Source organism: Thunnus albacares, chromosome 12, assembly GCF_914725855.1.
Source record: "Thunnus albacares chromosome 12, fThuAlb1.1, whole genome shotgun sequence".
Classification (NCBI taxonomy): domain Eukaryota; kingdom Metazoa; phylum Chordata; class Actinopteri; order Scombriformes; family Scombridae; genus Thunnus; species Thunnus albacares.
Genome location: NC_058117.1, coordinates 3,330,325 through 3,352,633, shown reverse-complemented (window position 1 = coordinate 3,352,633; position 22,309 = coordinate 3,330,325). Strand labels below are relative to the sequence as shown.

Genomic DNA, 22,309 nt, shown 5'->3' with positions numbered 1-22,309 from the left:
CTCCAGTCACATATGGACAAATATATAAACAACTTACCAACATAAGCTGAAGACAAGAATGATTCAGAGATCGTTCATAGCTGGAGGAAACATGAGTCAACAACTCTGTTCCCCTGTCAGTTTCATTTGGTCTTCACAGAGTGTTGTGAGTGGGATGGCCAATTATCACTATTTCAAATTTAAGAGGTCAAGTTTCAAATTTTTGTTTTGTGCGATGTAGCACATGTTAGATAATAAATTAGTTACACCAGCTTAGGCTCCAGTGTAAAGAAATGTTCAGACCTAAGGAGAGAGAAAGGACTGGTCTTTTTATGTAACTCTTTATTAGCTTTTTAATTGGAAAAACAAGAACAGAACAAGAACAAGCCCATAGGTCATTATGAAATCACTTAATAACAAGTAGAGAAAGAAAACATCTGTGCAAACCTACACAGAGAGCAGATATTCAAGCAATGTATTCATCAATATTCAAACCTGACTGCACTCTATCTAATATCGAAATATATGGAATATGCCATAAATATAAGACATGCGAGCAGTGGTGGAAAGTAACTAAGTACATTTACAAATATTGTACTTAAGTACAATTTTCAGGTACTTGTTTCCCAGACATGGAAAAGTATTTCCATGTGATGCTACTTTATACTTCAACTCCACTACATTTCAGAGGGAAATATTGTACTCAACTACATTTATTTGACAGCTTTAGTTACTTTTCAGATGAAGATTTGACACAATGGATAATATAACAAGCTTTTAAAATACAACACATTGTTAAAGATGAAACTAGTGGTTTCCAACCTTTTTGGCTTTTGACATCTTACAAAAAGCAGTGTGTAGTCGGGGTCACATTTCACATGTCTATGAGTTGTTAACAGCTCCACCAAATAGTGATTTTCCCCTCTAAACTTCTCACATGCTTTCATTTCAATAAATGTTCAAATGATCCAATATTATAGTCATAAACCAAATTATTGGACAAACTGAGATTTTGATCAGATGATGATGCTAGATGGAAATACGAGGGATCACCATCAAGTTATTACAATTAAATCAGTAGCATGAACGTCTGGACCAGTTTCATGGCCCATCTGGTTGATATGTTTCAGTCTGGACTAAAGTGGTGGACCAACAGCCAGAGTGGCTGATAGAGATATGTTGCTAGCATGGCTAAAAACAAAATCAATTGAATGGATTTATATTGTATGTTGTGCTAGGACAAAACTGTAAAATGGACAATAACATAGCCAGTGATGCTGAAGGAAGAGCTGAAACATATTTCAGAGGTCAGCGTCAACATCCACAGAAATCAGAGCAGCACTATGTCTGAAAGGCAGACAGACAGCTACACATGCTGAACATGACTCATGCCCTCAGAAAACACTCTGAGCCTTGATACCGATGGCTGACAAACAGAGAGAGACACAGCAACCAACACAGCCTCCGCTGGGTCCCCAGTGTCCTCAGCAGCATGTATCTGCATCAGTGCTAGCTGGGCTTTTGTGTTGCTTCTGAACAACATGGTGTTCAGAAGCATGGGGCAGAACAGATGGGTTTGTCAGTTTGAAACTTTCCGCATAATTTGATTCACAAATTGCAGGAGGTTGTTTCTAGTACAGAGAGGGGTCACTTCTCTGATCCTACAGTGAAGTCACCAGCATGCTGCATTTTGAGGACATGACAGGAAACATAATGTCGTAATGAAGGTGAGACTTTGTATATTATGATGAAACTCCCCTCCTCCGCTGGACATATCCATTGATGCTCTACTATTGTACTGTATGTCTTCTATCATGATGTTTTGTGAGAAAAAAAAAGAGAAAAAACAAGCTGATTTGATACTGTAAATTAAATAGACTATATTGTAACATCAAAGCCACAAGTGAATCTAAATTTAGCATGTAGCTTAGCTTACCTTCACATGTTTTAATATCAATATGGTGCTTTTTGCCCTGTTAATATAACCAAAGTAGCACCCGTTTACAGGCTTCTCACTTTACTCACTGATTCAGCTAAAATGATGATTTATTTACCAATTAACATTCCAATGCTGTGAGTTGAAACTACAAAACGAAACTATTTTCTGTTAATGTTACAGTGTCTGTAACATTATCCTTAGAGAACCGACCCTGACCTTTAGTGCACTTTTCAATTATTTATTTAACCAGGATATGTCTGTCCTGAGGTGTCACATCCATGCTTCATTTCTTCCCCCAGATGTCACCCAGGGGCCCTCTGGTTACCCCCTAGTCAGCCAAAGAGCCTTTTTGGTCAGTCCCTGCCCCCCTGTGTTGCGTGTCTGAGATTCAGCCTGCAGTATACGCACTGTTACTCAGCTGGGGGAGTTGAAAAATGTCACTGTAGTCTTGCATGTAAAGTTTGTGAACTATTTCTTATTTGACAGTTTTAGCTGCAGGAGAGACTTCTGTGGGAGACTTTTCAGGAGACTTCTGCAGCCCACACACTCAAGCAACAAAACAACAAGCTAGCCAAGAAAAGCTGAAGTCAGCCGTCTCGGTTCATAGAAAGAGAGACATCACAGCAGAGACTGGGGTTGGATGGCCACATCTGAAAGTAACAATTTAAGTACCATGGCTATATTGAGAAGGTAAACGAAACATGGAAAGGCCTCAGTGGACAGGAAACAGGAATGGAGTCCACCAAAAACTGGCTCACCAATCAGGCGAAGCAGGCAACTGTCCAGTGGCCCCAAAAGCCCCAGGCTTACTCCTCCATCCTGGTCCTGGTCTTGAAGAGGGACTTTGTGTCAAAATCTAGTTTTAATAAATTAATTGTTTTAGTTATATATTTAGTTATATTGTGCTCATTTGTTGTAAAGTTGTTTTATCAAATTGCACACAGAAAACGGAGGGCAATGTAGTATTACTCCTTCACAGTAGGACAGCAAGACTGCAACCAACAACTGGTTTTATTATCAAAAGGTCTGACAATTATTTCCTTTAATAATCGATCGATTCTCTAATGTATAAAATGTCAGAAAATAGTGAAAAAATACCATCTTTATTCCCTGAGGCCCAAGTTAACACATTCAGGCTCGTTTTGTCTGATCAACAGCCCAAAGATGTTATTAACCAGAAGTTTAATAGTGTATCATGGAAAACTGGGAAAACTAGCAAATATTCTCATTTGAAGCTGCTACAAGATGAATTTTTGTTTTGTTTTGTTTGGTTTTTGGTTTTTTTTGCTAAAAAATAACTTGAACGATTACTCAATTATCAAAATTGTTAATCAATTAATCAACTAATTATTTCAGCTGTACCATGTATAGTGGGGGTCAGTGGGGCCCAAACAACAAACCTATACCCTTTGGCCCTACAGGAGATTAATCTACCAGAGATGGTCCTCAACACAAAAACAACAGCACAGGTCATTTCTTTAAATGCTTACAACCTATGTTCATCATTTTTCCCTCACAAAAATTGATGGAAATAATTGTGCTCGCCAACCACTGTGTGAAGTGGGAACGAATGTCGTCTCAACGGTTTCAGAAAGTTACAGAAATTGTCAGACTCATCTCCCTCAGTTTCAATGTCAGAAAGGTGTGTGTGCTCCATTGTGCTCAACTCATACTGAGCTCCCCGGCGTAGTTGCCATGGTAAATTTCTGAACAGCCATTCAAAGCTTTGTCTGTAGAGTGTGTATTTGTGCAAACATACACACAAAGTAACATGTAGCACATACTATATAAAGACAGACACACATAAACACAGATATTGCATTTCTGCTCAGTGCTGTGTAATAAAGCACATCTCTCTCCTCTCTGTGTCTACTATCCACCCCCAGTCTGTTCATCTCACAGCTCCCGTCGTGTTATTGCCATGGAAACTCAACAGAGATTGCAGTGTTGCAGCAGCAGTGAGGGGAATAGGTGTAGATTGAGGGTGAATGGGTGAGACAGAGGAAGTAAACTGGGACAGATAGTGAGAATATTATAAAGGGAATGTAATATCTTTTCAATAACAAACCAGACTTGTACTGTGTATTATCCCCACCTCCCCTCTGTTTATTGAGTCTCTGTAGGCATATTCAGGTCATCTGACTTTCTTGCTGATCAGAGTCTCCTTCCCTCCCCATCTTCGTATAACCTATTTTTTTTCAATCTTTGTCCTCCCTCTCTCCCTCCATATCAAAACCCCTGATTTTACAGCCCTGTTTCCACCCACGATGATGACATAATGAGTTTAGCCTCAGTAAACATCCCTGTCTTTGTCCCCTCCTCTAGTGATCAAGAGTGATCCTGATTTAAATGACCTTATAACGTTATAACTAGGCCTTATCGCTGTCACTCAATATGCTATTAATAATCTGAATTGCTCCTATTAACACATCCACTTCCTGTCCTCCCCTCCCCCTCTGTGAGAGTCTTACTGGTGATCATTTTCTGACTTGGCAACTTTAAAGCTGCACTACACCACTTCACACAGACTGTTATTTTATAATTAGCCATTAAGGGGAATAAGCAGTATTTCAAATATGGACCTCTGAATCTCTGCCGACATCTCTAAAGTCTGGTGGTGTGCTAATTGATGATTGGTAATTAAGAACAGTGACATCATCTTCTTAACTTGGGACAATATCTGTTCGGCGCAACTGTAAAAACATTCCAGCAGTCAAATTCATGCAAATAACACAAGGTGTAAGTTTGCTTTGTGTTTGGTCTTTTAATGGCTTGTCAAGTTTTCTTAGAAGAGTTGAGTGGTGCTCGGGGGAATTTCAACTCATAACCTCAGTAGGCTGTTTCTAAAATCATGCTCTTAGCTACCAAGCTGGATCTGCAGAAATGGTTCCAGTGTGGATGAGACGATTGCAGCTGCACAGTTGTAAGTCAACTTACAAAAGGGATGACTCTTACATCAGCAGATTAGGGGAAAAAAATATTTGTACGACTCAATTTAGTATCAGTTTTGGTGTGGGATACCTGCTCTCACGCTGCCAAATAACACCAAACAAAGCCCACACAAAACACAAAGCCACTCCTTAATGAAAAATATACAGTGCCTGTATAGGTTAAAGATCCACTCCTGACATGTTTTTAAATATATAAAAAACTCTGCTTTGAATAATAATTTGTGTCTGATATTTTTTCCACAAAAAAGTTAAATTATCCCATTAATTATCTCATTCTATGTATCATGTTTATTAACATTATTAAAAGGTTTTATTTTCCATCTGATGTACATTTACATATTTCATGTTCATTTTATGTCTTTCTTGATGTAAGGCACTTTATATATTTTTCATTCCAAATGTTTTCCTGCTGGACACAAGATGTCTCCTACTTCACTGTAAGTCCATTCTCAGTGTTTTTGTACTGGAGGCTTCAAGTTTCACTTGTTTAAGTTGCATACTGCACCATGATTGGCTCCTAACTAGTTGTGATGTCACAAATCATGCCCATAGGCCCGCTCCCTAAACTCAGAAACTTTCCTCCTTCAGCAGATGAATGTGAAAACACACTCTGCACATACATCACTCTGCACAGTGAAGCTCAAACATCCAACTGTAGGAACAAAAAGAAAAACACATGTTTCAGTGCCTCCACACTCAGGATACCGTGTGATGCAAACTGTGGCTTTTAAGTCCTCTGCAATGTTTATGGACCAACCTCGGAGCTGGAATGTAGGAAAAAAGCCGGATGTTCAGACAATGTCAAGTCAGCTAATATGAACATGAGGTCAGACTGAATGAATGAAGTGACATAAAATTGCTAAAGTGATTGCAGTTTAACATTTAAAATGTTCTTGTCCAACTACTAAATTTTGAAAGGAAAATAAGACCATTCAGAATGAACTCATGACTTGTTTTTATATAAATTTTTTAAACGTTGTATGTGCGTGCTTGTATTTAACTGCTACATGGCCCTGGGGAAGCTGTTCCTTTCACTCTTTGCTGTTTGACTATACTACAATTCCACCCGGCTATATATTTAATGTGCAGTCATATGATTAAACACATTCATTTAGGAACAATCAAGCACAAGCTCAGAACTTTCTACGTCTCCTGGAGTTCTGGAAACATGCAGAAAGACACAGGCAGAAAGCAGAGTAAAAAAAAACCAAACAGACTGAGAAATTTTGATATCAAACCTTTATTTTGTTACAGAGACACCACTGGAAAACAGAGACTTGAGGATGTCTGTCATTATCAGTACACTGTCATGGTTGTATGTGTTCCAATCACATATCTTACAGTTCAGTCTAATAGTCACAGTTCAGTCATCTACTCTGCAGTTCATCAGCAACATAGTCCAGCAAGCCCAAATACAATGGGACACTTATATAACTCTAGTCCCAATGTAGGACCATGATTTAGGGCAAGAGCATCTTTTAGAAAGATGCCCAAATCAACCAGTCCAGCTAAAACACTTCTGTTGTCCACACACACTGTGCAGATGTGTGGAAAAATAAAGGAGTGGACCGCATTTTATATGAAGTGTAGTGTTACAGTCACAGATTGAATGACCGAACTTCAGTGGCTATTTCTACATGTACATGATTTGACATATTGACTTGGATCCCAGTTAAGATCTGGACACTGAGTGTGAGCTTTGACAGTAACTTGCATGATAATTAGCATTAGGTAGCTAATGTGAAATGAAATGTGAGATAACACTGTAAAACACTACTAAAATTAATATGATGACATAACAAATAAGGCGATATTTAGCAGGCTATGAGCCTTTGGAGTTACTCTAAATGGGACACAGCCAACAATGCAATAAATCTGCAGTGCAGTGGAATACAGTATGGTAGCAATAATCATGTACATGTAAACATAGTCACTGAGTGACCAATGAAATACTGAGCTTCACAAATATTCACCGAATACGAGTTGTGACATAATTTAAATTCTCCAATTTTCCCTTACACAAAAGGTTTGGGGATTTCTGTGGTTTCATTGTATCTCTCATTTACTTCTCATGCTGATAGCTACGGAGAACACAAACACACACCCAAGTTGACTCATTTTAGGGTCTTGCAGCAAGCAAAGTAGATATTGGGTATATTGATGATGAAAGGCAGAAAGCCAACTTTTATCACTTTTTTAATCAAACGCTGGCAAAATATGCTTTCAAACTGCAGTTATTGTGTCAATGTTTCCTACAACTATCAGCACAGATTTGTAACTTTGACAGGTTTATAACTGAGATCCTAAATTTCCAAAGTGAAAACCTCATACCCCCCCCCAAAATAAAACTAGCTATAAAAAAGAAGACAGCTGGCTTTCATGATTAACAGTTGGTGTTTTATACAAATAGACATTTTAAATGATTTCCTGGATTATGAATCAATGTGGAAAATTACACCTAAATTGGTGTTCTTAAAAATGTAATTACGGGAATGTTTCTGGCATTAGACTTCTAAGCCAACTAAACAGTGCAGAAAAATCTGAGGGCTCTATACTGAACACTGGCTTTTGTTCAGATTGTGAATGGATGGATTTAGAGGTGGACTGGCTGAAAATATTTTTTAGTCTATGCTAAACATTAGCATTACCACCTATCTAACAACCCAAACCTGCAGTCTGGGTTCGCATACAGGATATACTGATGAGTATAAAGATACAAATGTCTATTTACAGCAATAGAAACAGCAAACTGTTACTGGTATTGATAATTATAAACAGCTAATAGCTCATGTCAACTGATTATAAATTTGATAGAAAAAAAACCAAAAACTAACTTACACCAAGAATCCAATAAGACAGCTTTACAGTATCAGTTCTTTATATTTTGTAAACAGAATAAAATGATAATAGTGTCACAGTCCAGTAACATGGTAATGGTCTTACTGGACAATCCAATAGCACTGTCTTGATCATATTAAAGGATTAGTTTAACATTTTGGGAAATATATTAGTTGTTTTTTTCCCCAACAGAACTGTTCCATCACATAACTCCCAAAATCTGCAAGTTTTTACATTTTAATGCATTTAACAAACAGGATATGTGTTAATTATTGAGCTTTAGAGGTGTAGATAGGCATATTTGTGAGAGAGCCAGGCAAGCTGTTTCCCCTGCTTCCAGTCTTAATGCTAAGCTAGGCTAACCATGTCCTGACTTCAGCTCCGTTCTTAACGCGCAGACACAGACAATATATCAATTTTATCTCACTCTCAGAAAGACTGCACATGTCACCAAATGTTGATCTATTGCTTAAAACTATTTTCTACATATATCTTATTCCAATAAGACTGAACAAAAAGTAAGTCTGCTTTCTATCTCTGCGTAGTACTGGAGTCCTTTGTCTGAGGAGAAAAATGAACTGCCATCTGTTGTATCAGTGGGGTTGTAAGAGCATACAAGACCTACAGCAGTGCTGATCCATACCTGGCTGCTGTGAGGCAACACTGGTGATTCACAGAAAGTCATAGAAAATGAACTGAATTCCAGCAGCTGGTTTCCTGATTGACTTAAAGCAGTAACACAAAGTGTCAGTCACATTCGACTGCCTTCAGAATCCTCAAGCAACAGTTGCAGTAGCAGAACACTACAGCAGCAGTGTCATGTTAGTATAAGATTTCCTTCTTGGCTCACTGTAGGACAAACTGTTAGGTATACTGTCCATGTGGCAATTAGCAACAAATTTGACAAACAGATATAAAAGGTTCTCTTTCACTTACACTAAAATATCTACAGTATATATATCATATCAATAGAGATTCAATTAAAGAAAAAGACAAAATAACTATTATAAATATGACATTATTAAATATTTTTCTGTGGATCATTCACATTCAATCTATCTGATTTTTTATGATAAACTTTGACCAGCTGGTTAAACCTATGAACATACAGTATAAGTTGTAACCAGCAGGCCGTTAATTGTGTAACATTAGTTAGTATGATAGCTAGCTATGTAGTTGCTAGCATAATAAACATCAAACCTTACCCTTTAGTTTATCACAAGAACCACTCCTGAACTAAAACTCTCCTTTAAACTGCAACTTTAGCTAGTTTAACACATTTTAACATACCTAATACTATCAAGGGCTAAACTGAAATTTGCTTAAGGTTACAAACAGGTTTTACTTTAGTATTCCAGGGTTTTCAAGCTGAAGTTAATAATGCAGCTAACTAATGATGTTGAGCCACGTGCAAGAACCACTCGTGCAAACAGATGTCTTACATGGCATGTACAAGTGGTTTAAGTCTGAGTAATACAGCGCAAAAAGAGTAGTTTACTGTGGTTAAATCGGGTTTAGCCCCTGATTTCAGTTATGTGGCAGTAATAATCAGGCAAAGTGACACTCTGCTAGCAAATGCTAATTCTTGGGCTCAATATGAGATGAGCAGGGGGCACATTAAGGGGGAGTGTCGATGTAGTCACTATACTTGAAACTTGGCACAATTCCATTTTGGCATCCAGAAATTCTCTTGGACACTATGATTGCAACGTGCCTCTGCTTACTTAAACCATATTTTAGCACAGATGCAGACCTTAAGTTTGATAAGTTTGTGGATTTAGGTGTGGATTCTCACACAAGCCTCTCTTGTGCAGGTTATGTTTCCCATTATCAACACCTAGCTGTTGGCACGACCATGACCTTTTTAAATGTATATAGACATATTAATGACAATGTATTAGATAACTTATATTAACTCAATGCAATAATTACAATGATTAATGTTACTCTTTAATTGAAATTGGAAAATTACCACATACCATACATCTGGTTAGAATTTAAATACTTTATCTCATTCTTAATACTCAGTTTAAAGACACCACAAAGACTTTCAATAATTAGACTTTTGACTGTGTGCCTTCTTAATATGCTATAATACAAAGGTTTTCATTGCAAATAACCGAAAACAGTAAAAAACAAAATGAACTGCACTGCATCTTACAAGGCTCAGGAAAGGCTCCTGTCAAATGTATCTTTTCCATCACAACACACTTCATTGTTGCTCTTGTTAAAAGCACATAAATGTATAATCCAGCCTTCACTTTCACTTTAAAATATGAACTGAAATCATACTCCACTGACATGCCCTTTACAAACTAGTTAACATTTCTTGCACTTGATTATAAAACCAAATTCCACAACATCTATCATATCAAAATATACTTTTGTCTCCAAGACATACACTGGGATAAACACATTTATGTATATGGGTTATTTCTTTTTATAAAGACTGTTTCACTGTATCACAGTATTTATGTTAAACAGAGTCTCAATGTAATTTATTAAATAAGTATGAACTCTGGAAACATGTTGTGGAAATTAACAAATATACACAGACTTGTACACATAAATTATTAATTTCTATGGGAATATTGTATCCATTACATTCCTCCAGATTTTGTGACAATAAAAACACAACTGTATCCTGCCATTTACATGTCTTTGTCATGTGAAAATATTTGCAAATGGTTAAGGAAAGTAAAGCAGCTTTGGTTAAGGTACGGGTTATGTGTAGACAAGTAAAACTGATAAATGGTTAAGACCTTCTGTATATAAAGTTCTTGGCAAGACTTGCAACTGTCCATGACAGTTCACCTAGTCACCTTAGTATTTCTGTGGTTAACTACTGCTTAGTTTTGCTTCCTTTACCAGTGACACTAGGATGCAGGAAAATATCTAACTGCAATATTCAGTGTTTCCCCTATAATTGTATAGACCTGGCAGGCCGCCAGGCCAAAAAAGTATTTTTTCAATGCCAATAATAACACCAAATATTTGTTCATTCGTAAATCAATAATGTTTGGGAGCCTCTGTGCAGCGCTGTTCAAAAACAAGAGTAAACCTCTGTGTTGTTGCCTGGGAAACTCTTGGTAGCGTAGCTCCTTTTAAGCAATAGGGCAGTGCGTAATGTGTGTGCATAGCATAGCGTGATTGAGTGAGAGAGAGAACAGCAGAAAAGTGACGGTGAATGTGAGCGGAGCAGAGGAAAAGGTTGCAGTAAGTTGTCAGTATGGCAGTAAATGTACAGTACAGACTACAGTGACAGTTAACAAATGCTGCAGCTTGTCAAGACCAAAAAAAGTCACATGTTGTTTCCCCAAGTTCTAGAGAAGTGAAGGGGGTTAGCTCCAAAGTTAGACAATGGGTTAACCTACCCCGACCCCACACCCCCCACCAGGCCAAAGCAGTCAATCTAGGGGAAACACTGATATTTCTCGTTGAGTGTGTTGTTGAGGCCCTCCAAAGGTTCATCTTCAAGTAAACTCTGTAAACTAGTTTTATATAAAAGTTGAGCTTGTCAAGATGTTAAAATGTATTCTATAGCCTAATTAAATTGTGGCTCTTGGTTTTTGATTTAGAAAATTTAGAAAAATAATTGTTCAGCCCCAGCTGCAGTGTTGCCACTTTCACCACTTGTCCTCGTTACACTTTTACTTCCTATTTAGCTCAAGTATTTCTTAATCTGGACTGGTACAATAAGACTGCATTACAGACATACATAAACCTTCTAAACATGAAAACCACAACATGTGGTCCATGAATGACCACTCTTTAGTGGCACAATCACAATAATTTTGGCACATTTTTCTCATTATGGACCTAACAATGGAACATAAACCCCAAATTTAAATCATCTACAAATATAATTTTACATCCATATCAAAATATTGACTTCATTATACAATATAGTGATTTTTCTCAGCCTGTTTTGTACAAAATGTTGACTATCAGACCCAGATTCACTAAGCCCCTCAGCTGCTAGCTAAGAGTGGACAGTTAAAACTCTGCCTGTGCGCTAAACTCATTACCAACTGCAAGTGTAAGTTACTTCCTCAATGGCTCCCTCCTGTCGTCAAACCATTTAAAAAGTGGAACTTTCTTTAATTTTTTTGTTCAAAGTTAATATCTCAATTACAATTTTAATTTAAATTGGGAAAACTAATCAACAGTAAATAAGCAGACAAGTCTGATTTCTTCCTGTCAGTGACTCAATTTGCATATAGGGGTGGAGCCAGCAGGAATAGGAGGCATGTCATTCCTTTAGCAGACTAAATATCCTTCTGAATTTTACTCCAACAGCTTTAAGAAGCTCACAAGTGTGTATATATTATATATTTCAATTATAGATTAAATATGTTTATGTGTATAAAACCACTAGTGACAGTGAGGGAGATGTAATAACACTGGGCATATTGAATGAAGGTTTAATCTGTTTCATTAAATAATTTGTTGTGCCACTTTGTGAAAATAGTAAAAACTACAGTATTCTTTACTGTATACAGCTACTGCCTGCTCTCTCCAAACTTCCTGCTAATATTAATAATGACAGCAACAATACCAAAAGGCACAGAACATACCAAACTAGATCACTGGATACCACAAGAATGGGCACAGAAACCTTATTGGATCCATTTCATCAAACAAACCAATCAGGATATTTGCTTGAAAGCTTTATCTGTGTCCATTCTTTATTGTTGGGTAGAAAAGAAAATGTGTCTAAACACACTAACACACGTAAATGAGTTGAGTAGGAATTAAAAAGCATCTGTCACATTCAACCATATACTCTTGTTATACCAGCCTGTTTAACTAAACTCAATATAATCAATCTTGAAATATAGAATATAAGTTCTCTTCACTCACCTATTGTGCATTCCATTAAAAACATCCAAACACTGATAGCTCCTTACAATGCCATTAGCAGCATCATCATCATCTCCAGCAACACCATCACCTAATTATTCATCATGACCCCTATAGTACAAATGTAATAAGCAAAGACACATTTGACCAGAAGTGAAAGCTTACATAAATTATATAGATATGTACACAGGAATAACTATAAATATCCACTGTAATCTGTCAGACTATCATTTTTACACTGTCATCAAGCTGCAGTAATTGTGCTTACTGTATTTCCTCAAATAAAAGACTGTAGCCAATTAAAAGCTGGGTTTTTGATAATGGCGGGGGGCGTGGTCAACACGAACAAATAAAGGCCAGCCCGAAAAACAGGCCGGTGAAAAAACAAGGGTGGATAAACTCCTGGTGCCTGTTATATAATGTTCATGCCAGTTAAAAATCAATAGTAGTTACCTAGATGTAACTCCAGTTCTATGAGTACATGTGTAGCCCTCTAGCCGACCATCACAGAGAGGGGAGGGGAACAGAGGAGACGTGATATTGTTTAAATACCGGGATAACGGCATATATTTTACTAATAATGACAGCAGCAACACTACATGAGCATGGGTGGCCAGGGTAACCAGGGTAACTTGGCTAAGCTGGCAAGCATACATCCATGAGCATGCTACAGCTAAGGGGTGCACTGCCAAAATGTTCCAGGTGGAACTCAAGCACTAGAATTATTGTTCCACACGTTGAAGTAAGTGGATTACTGGTAATGCAGTAACAAAAATTTAACAGAGAAAATGGAAGCAGATCAGAAAACATGGAGGCTTCGTACTGAAATATGAGCAAATATAATTATCAAACAGAAGGGATTAGAAATAAAGGCCTCTCTCTAATATAAACCTGCCTTCCTGGCCTGGTTCCTTCTGCAGTTGAGGTAAATAAAGGCTCCGGCCACTATTTGAGGAAATACGGTACATAATTTCTATGTGATCCAAACATGAGGATCTTTATGTTCCCAGGTAGGTTGCCATCAAAATTCTGACTGCTGACAGTCATTACATACAGTTCTGTACTTACACAGTATATCTATGTGACTAGCCCACAGCCACATGACTTTTCTTTTGATGGCACTTGGGCACTACATTAAACAAAAAATGTAAACACTGAAAAGTAGAAAATAATGTCTGTAATATTGTCCTAATGATGTGCTGTGTCTGGTAATCAGTAAACAAAACATTTAAAAAGGTAGAAATTCAATTTTTTTTCCTCTAACATCCTCTCAGTAGAAATGTCAGAAAGTTTTATACTTTACACTTTTGTTTTATACTTTATGAATTCAATCCCACATGCAAAATACTGATGCAATTTTGTGTGGAATATTACACAAAGACAAACAGAATATTGGGGCCACAGTTTCAGGGGAAGAAAGAATACTTATAATTTTATGAAAACGTTGTAATATGCAAATAAAGAAAAAATAAAGATTTTACAAGAATTAAGTCATGATTGTATCAGAAAAAAGTTGTAATATTATGAGATAAATACATAATTTTACAAAAATGTTAAAACATTAGGGAAAAGTCATACATTTACAAGAATGAGATGTTGTAGTTTATAAATGAAGATGAAGTTGTAATTTTATGAGAAAGTTGTAACATTATGAAAATAAGATTGTGATTTTTTTAAAGAAAAAATATTTTGACACTAACTTTTATTTTAAGATTCCCTTGGAGTAACCAGGTGAGAGCAGTTTGTCAGCTTGTGCATCACAATGAGGACGGTGGAGGATCTGCATTTATAGGTTTAAAAAATAAGCACCTTAATATCATAGACAAACACAAGACTTTTGCAAGAAAAGTTCGTAACCTTATGGACAGTTAGGCAATGGTAAAACATGCATACATGATCTAATCTACCCAATCTAATCAATAAATATATAATTTTGCTGTTTTCTGAATACAAACAACCTTTTTCTCTGTATACTATATCTTTATATTATGACTTTTCCACCCTAAAAGTATGACTTTATTCTTGTAATGTTATCACTTTTCTCATATTATTATTGTAAATACATGATTTTATTCTTGTAAAGATTTGACTTTATATTATAAAATCAAGGCATTATTCTTGTGATACTATGTAATTTTCTTTCTAAGTATGATGTTATCTGGTAATGTTACATTTCATTGTAAAATTTTGACCGTATTCTTGCAATCTTACAACTTTCTACTGCAAAATTACAACTTATTTTGTACTATTATGACATATCATTGTAAAATTATAACTTCATATTGTAAATTTGTTTCATGTAAAATTATGCTTCATGATTTCTCAAAATTGTAAATTCTTGTAATATGACTCTTTATTCTTGAAATATAATGACCTTTTCTCAAAAAATTATTTTAATACATTTGTAAATGTATGACTTTATTCTTGTAATAATGTATTTTCTTGTAAAATTACACTTTATTATTATAATATAATATTTTTTTTCCAAAAGATTAAAACTCTCCTTTGTAATAGTAAAATTAAGACTATTCTTGTAATATAATATGACCCTTTTCACAACAAAATTATCTCATAACATTGTGACTTTTTTCTAAAAATATTACAACTTAATTCAAGAAATCTCAGATTATTTTTGCCCAGCAGTAGCCTTAATACCTTGGCTAAATTACACCCACAATGCTGGGGCACATGAAGGGTTGGTAAAATGAATCAAACTTGGAAAAAGAAATGGTTAACTAACATCAGTCTTGTGAGTATGAGTATGGTCTGTTTTTTTTGGATGATTCACATGCTGCATGTGTCAGTGTACAGTACAGCTACTACACAGTAAGGATAATTTATATACTGCACACCATTAAACGACAGCATGTAAAAAACAAAGCATTTGTTTTACTATATTTAAATACAATGTATGCCCCATGATATTGTTCTCATTCAACACAAACACAATACCACTGTGAACAAAGTGATACTGTTATTGCCCAAAAGGGACCCCTCATAGCCCAAACACCAGACACTATTAAGACCATGGGTTTCATTTTCACTGTGGCCACCCAAGCTCATATGTACAAATACAGCACAGTTATGGGCTTTAAAATGCAAATCCCCATCTAATGGCATGTGGTTACACTGTAACGTTTATATATTGATATGTGACCTGTGTTTGACAACAGGATGAAAGCTGAGAATATATGTATAAATATTAGTGATAGAAATGTTCCCATACACAGCTGACCTATCAGTCAGAGGAGAAGGGGGCAATGTCATTAGGCTGAATTCATCCTTGATAGCTGGGAGCTATGGGACAGCCTGAGGAGGCTGGAGTCTCTCCTTAAAAGTGAGTCAACGGTCAGCAGTTTATTTAGCCCATTATCTTTGTGCCTATGAAGCAAATGCACTCAATTTGTTAGATTTACAAAAAATTAACTGGCATGTCCAGCAAGATAAAAAAGAAGTAGAAGAAAAGTTGAATCAAACTCACCACTTAAGATGGACCCTGACTATTGTCCATCCTTATAGACCAGTTGGAGACTGGGGGCAGGGCTAATTGTGTCCATACTCTATGGGTTTTGACCTTAAGTAGATCATGGACCTATTCCTTATAGGTTTTAATAAGCCTACAGCCCCTCTCCAAGCAAGACACATTTTATTCCGTTTGGTACTAAACCAGTTGGGAGGCTGGAGGGACACAAATGGCCATATAGTATGCCCTAATTGGCCTGGTGAGAGGTTGTGGATAGGGCTAAGAAGCCCTATTGGCTAACCCTGGGTGGTGGACTGATTTAACTGAATTTCCTTTAATTTTTGGCCAAAACAGAAGTTCTGTATGTTGGCCCAAGAAGCAAATCTCCACTGCTAGTATGCACTGGTTAGTCAGGGCAAATCTTCATTACAGGTATAGATGGATGAACTTAACACTGAGCATATCATTCTTTATAGGCCAAGCCCAGAGTTGGAGGTGGAGTGTGAGTCAGGATAGGGCGGGGTAAGGTAGGGGGAGGAGTTGGGCCCGGGCGGCTAAACATCCCCTGCAACTGCCTGTTGGGATGATTGGGGTGGATGGGGTTGTCTTGAAAACTTCGAAGGTTTTCATGGAAACGGTTGCTGCTCTCATTGTCGAGGCGGTTACTGTCATCACAAAGACGGTGGTTGTTGTGGAGGTCAGGGGTGGGCCCTCGATCGGGGATGTGGACAATGTTGCTGCCACTCTTCCTTCTCAGGGTGGATTCACGGCTGGACGAGGCAACCGACTGGCAGTCTGAGCCGCCATCGCTGCTGGCAGCTGTCCCTTCCACCGGGGTGACCCTGATGGTAGTGACGGCTTGAGGATGGGGATGGAAAGGAGGAGCAAAGATGGCGGTGGGGGTAAACGGCAAATTGGAATTGAAGTTAGCATGAATGTTGTTAAAGTTGGGGTTGTTGGGATTAAAGTTGGGGTGCTGGAAGTTGTTGGGGTTATTGGGATGTAGTGGATGTAAGGGATGTACAACATGTGGATGGTTGGTGTATACACCTCCTCCACCACCTTCTCCTCCACCTTCACTCTCCGTTTCGGTCCCTGTCACACTCCTCCGTCCATCCAATGACCCTCCATCTCTCAGTGAATCACAGCTGTCCGTATGTCTGTTCAGGTCATTGAGGGTGAAAGCTGACTGTCGGATTGACGGTCGTTGCTCTGGTGGTTTCCATCGCCAAGAGCCACTTCCATCAGTGCTTGGAGGTTTCACCACTGGTTTGTTTGATCTGGACTCTGGGTGGGCTTCAACACGGACTATACTGCCAGATCTTTCCAAACCTCCTCCTAAAAGAACAAAAGAAATTAGTGACTCAATAGTATGGCCTTCTACTGCCAATGTAGTAGCAATAATCATCATGATCTTGAATATTTAAAGCTGCAATATTATCACTATTTTATGTTGGGTCAAATGACTATGTGTAATGTGAAAGGTGTCGCTAGAAGGGACGAAACCCCCAGAGAATTATCATCCAACTCTGCAGTTCCCCTCTAGCATCTTTCAGCTCATTGTTTTTTTTTATGGCCCACAACTTTACTGTTTTGGTTCAGTCTCAATGCCTTCACCAAATTTGTTTCCAGCAGCAGTGAGTGTCTTGTTATCAGGTGAAACACACTAATAAACCCAGCATACACTACCTGCCAGCACCAAACAGTAGACACAGTTACTGACTAGCTCAGATGGACAGAAACATGACTTCAAATGAATGCTAATGTTGCTTTGTGTCTGCTGGATGTGTAGATAGGCAACTGTTAGCTAACACATACCCTAATACCCTGTATAAGGTGATAATATGTCAGTGTTGTGTTTACAGGTTGTTGCTCTGACCGAAAGTGGTAAAACAACCAATAAATTGATTGGCCATCTAAAATAAAGCCTCTGTGCTCATACTGTTGTAACTACTGCTAAGAGGCCAAGAAGAGCTAAGAAGAGTCCAGTCTATGATAAATTAGGCCTCACTCCCTGCCATCCTTCATACTGTCCAAACCACAATCAGTCTTATGTCGGATAGAAAGTACATAGCTAAAGTAGCTGCTTCCTTCTGCTTCCAGTCTTTGTGTAAAGATTAAGTAAAGACCTACCACTGTGCTGCGAGCACAGAGTTGAAACTGAGATCCATCTGACTCTGAAAATGACTGAATGCTGAACTTAACTGATCATTGGCTCTGTTTAATGTCCCTGTCATGTTAGTTCAGGCATCTAAATCTGATGCAATCTGCTCTAGATTTAAAAAATCGAATCTAATTTTAGTTTTTTATTTATTTAGGCACAGTTCTCATACAGCTGCTTGTGTTTAGACAACATTTAGCATTTGAGAACTTTTTGCTTTTTTATTAAAACGAAAAAACAAAACCATGTTGATATATCTCATAGTAAGGTGTTGAAAAGGTGTTATATTGGTAAATTTCAAATTGGAAAAATTTAAATGATACCCAGACATTGCAAATGAATGGGTGTAACAGGCTATGAAATGTGCTCATCCACTAAAATGTACATGTTCATATTGAAATTTTTCTGTGTATCACTTTCAAACATCTGTTTATATTTGTCTAATAAACAGAAATGAAAAGAAAGGATACATATGTTGAAAGAAACTTTTATTCCTACCATCTACCATGGTCATAAAATTTGATCTTCATCTCACTGGAAGAGCAGGACTCTCTTCTATTTTGTGTCATAAACAATCTATCTTGTAGTGTTCAGCAATAATACAAAGTGCAGGGAAGGGCAGTTAAGACTGCCAGTCTTCCCTGTGGGTGGCTAATTTGTTTATATTAATGACACTGATTTCTCATTAATGTAGTAATGATTCATTGATGTTAAAATTCTACATGTAATCTGTTTCACCACACACCATATATATGTATATAAGACAACTCTTTGAGCGGTACAGACCTCCCACTGCTCCGGTGGTGGAGGCTGGTGGTGATGGGTCCTGGTCCGTCAGCGCTCGGTACCGTATGGATCCTGTGCAGCTGACGGTGCTGCCGCCATCCTCCGACCGAGGAGAGTGGAGCAGGCCCTGCTGTTTGGATAAGGCTATCACCTGGAATATGAGAAAGACAGTGACATGTGAGCTATTCCAAATTTTGCTGCTGGAATACTTACTCATTATTACTGACCTGCTTTTCAAGTTGCTGGAGTATTACTAATGATACTGTTACAGCTGTCCACAAAACATACAGCTTGTACTGAAGTTATGTTATTTCACAGTGATAAAACTAAAAATTAAAGTAAGGAAAAAAGTAGGAAAAAATGTCAACAAACCACTCTTCTCTACAACAAATAAACTCAGTACATCATTATCTTAATCACATGGAGGTTAGAGCATCAACACAACTACATAACTCAGTGCTTCAGTATTTGCTACTTCAGAGTTGATTTTTTCCATTTTTTTCTGTAAATAACTATTCGATTTGTATTAAAAAGTTAATCATCACACAGTTGTTAAATCTGTCAGGTTTGAGCATATTATGCTTATTTTTCTAATATTCTTTTCAAATAATTTTGAATCACTATGCATATAAGATTATTATCACAAAACTGATTATAGCACTTAAATGCCATGTTATTTGCTTGTAAGCAAATCTTCAGTATCTTCAGTCTTTTGCTCTCATCAGACCTGTGTACACGGTGCAGCTAAATTATTTTGAGCCAACTCCAGTTGCAGACATATCAACTATGGGCCATAGAGTAAGATTATTTTGCTAAACAAAAATTATTTTTGTTATTGACTAATCTACTTTATCTGATTTGTGAATTAATCATTGAATTATTTGATCTATAAAATAATGACATGACAAATAAATTATCAGAGCCCAAAAATGATGGCTATACATGGCCGACCAACAGTCAGAACTACAAAGCCACAAACTATGGCATTCAATTTGCAATGAAAATCAGAAAAACCTCATATTTAAGGAGCTGGAACCACCAGACCTCTGAGAAATTTACTTGATAAATGACTTCAATTAGTAACCCATTATTAGAACTATAGCCCGCCCGATATAGTATATTGGAGAGTTCAAACAAATCTGATGATAATCTATTGGCTGACATTGTTTTTTTTTACACAACCCAGAACATAAATAAACATTTCTGATAAGGTTCCCTTAAATTTGTTTTTTTTTAACCGTTGTGACCGTGAAATATGCTGGGTAGGACATTTTATGGTTGAAAAATAAACTCTTCACTAGGCTCTGGTGGACAAACTATACAACGGTGACACTGTTTCGAAACATATTTTTGGCATTTCTGTTCTTCAAATTTTTGGCCAATTTAATCTAATCAGAACTGTTGGTTTACTGTTATGTTCATCAGTTACTCAAGTCAACTAGATAGATAGATTGAAGTCGGAAGAGAAAAAGAAGGATGAACCTGCATGAGACGAGGCTGTCCTCCAGCACTGAGTGGTCTGCAGGGTATGGTGGTCTTCTCCGCCACTCTCAGCCACTTTTCTCTAACTGACCCACCCCCATCCATAATACTGTCTTCTGATTCACTTTCCTGATCCCTGCAGTTGGGGTTTTCCTCCTCAGGAATGTGAACCAACTGGGAGGATCCGGGCCGGGACTGGATGGACACTCTGGCCCCACCAGCCAGCCCTGTGCTGCCATTATGGGCCATGTGGTTATGATTGGCCATAGGAACAGAGCTAGCTGCTAGTTTCATATACTGAGCTGGGATGTGGCCCCCAGCACGCAGCTCTGTTTCCTGGCCAGTTGAAGGCAGGTGGGTTACACCGCGGAGCTCTGCCTCCAGGCCCATGGCAGAGGGTTCAGAGGAGCAGCGCAGTTCCATGTTCCTCTGAGGAGATGAGGAGGAAGTTGGTCTTATTCCATCCATCACCTGCAGGGACAGCTTCCTGTTGTCATTCTTATTCTTCCATTGGCTGAGAAGCTGCTTGGATCGGGTTGAGTCCATCGAGGCGTGGATGGAGGCGTGACGCCGAGGAATGCGGCCCTCCTCCAGTGAAGAGCCTCCATGGGACCTGGAGGAAGAGCCAAGGAAACTGTGTGAGCAACAAGACAGATTGTGGCAAGAGTGCATCTGCATTTTATTGAAGAGACCTTGTGTGCTCATTTGCTCAGTGTTGACCACAGCCAAGTTACCATTGTGCTAACCACAACCTGATTAGCTGAAATGAACAACAACCACAATGGGGGAGTATTATGGAGCCTGGCGGGTGTCATATAGAAAGAAGACAAATTTGTGCACATAAATTACAAATTCATGCTCTTGAAATAATCAACTGTTCTCTCAAATTAATAAAGTGGCGGCACAAATTACTAATTTGTACCCAAATTAACAAATTGTTTTCCCAAATGATGAAACATATTAACATTATGTGCTCTCGAATAAATCTTGGACACAAAGGTGAAATCTTCATCTTGGCTCCTTACATATAGAGCCTGACCATATCTGGAAGTAATTTGTGGGCACAATTTTCATTTTCCCCCATGACACCTTACCAGAATCCATAGATAAAGGAAAAGAAACAACAAACACATTTTGGTCAACTCCAGCTGCATATCTGTATATGTTGTAGCCTGTTACTGTTTGTGCAAAGCTACTATAGTGCCTAACATTTATTATTAGCTCTATTGTTGTGCTGTGAATGGCTGAATTTGGACTGATTTTGCCAGTAGCAACTACAGTATAACACAGTTAGAAAGTGGAGTCTTGCACATCATGATGAATCAAATCATTTCTTGCCCTCTCTTTCAAAAGCAGTACATTGTGTACCACAGCACTTCAGAATTTTGTGATGGAGAAAATGACCCAGCACGAAAGCAGTTCCCACTGATGCCCTTGTGTCTGAGAGAATCGCTATCAACTAAAAAGAATGCCTGAAATGAAATGAGCTTGGGGAGTAAATAACACATTTGCTTACTGCGTTGTTCTGGACCATTTCAGATCCATAAAAAATAATTAAAATGAGGAGCCAAACAGGACCACAGGGGCAGTTTGACTACATGACAGGAAGAATCCACATCGCAGTACCACCTCAACAACTCCCATGTGTGTTGGTGCACATACGTCATACCAAAACTGCACTGTTTCTCTAAGTCATTAGTGACACCCCCTACTGTCTCTCTTTTTAAAATCTGGGGCAGTCAGGACTTTGGTGAGTTACTCAAAAATCTGTGTGTCATCCAGGAGGATTCCAGTTAATTGAGGAACTTCCACCATGTTCCACAGAGCCTCGTGTGTCAGTGTTGCTT

At 37.9% G+C, this 22,309-nt stretch overlaps 1 protein-coding gene across 2 annotated transcripts in view; it reads right to left on the bottom strand.

The window, feature by feature from the left end:
* Nucleotides 1-14,996: 14,996 nt before the first annotated feature.
* LOC122994661 (2-lysophosphatidate phosphatase PLPPR4-like) overlaps nucleotides 14,997-22,309 on the bottom strand; it is a 40,938-nt gene continuing 33,625 nt past the window's right edge. Inside the window, exons 9-12 of one of the 2 annotated variants that reach the window (XR_006406644.1) lie at nucleotides 20,463-21,075; nucleotides 18,981-19,131; nucleotides 16,052-17,371; nucleotides 14,997-15,951 (exon numbers count right to left, since the gene is read on the bottom strand). Coding sequence is in view for 1 of the 2 variants with exons in the window: in XM_044369474.1 (XP_044225409.1) it covers nucleotides 16,497-17,371; nucleotides 18,981-19,131; nucleotides 20,463-21,075 (1,639 nt within the window). In the remaining variant the exon portion in view is untranslated. Of the gene's footprint in view, nucleotides 17,372-18,980; nucleotides 19,132-20,462; nucleotides 21,076-22,309 lie in introns of both variants that reach the window. The other variant, XM_044369474.1, reaches the window with a different exon arrangement.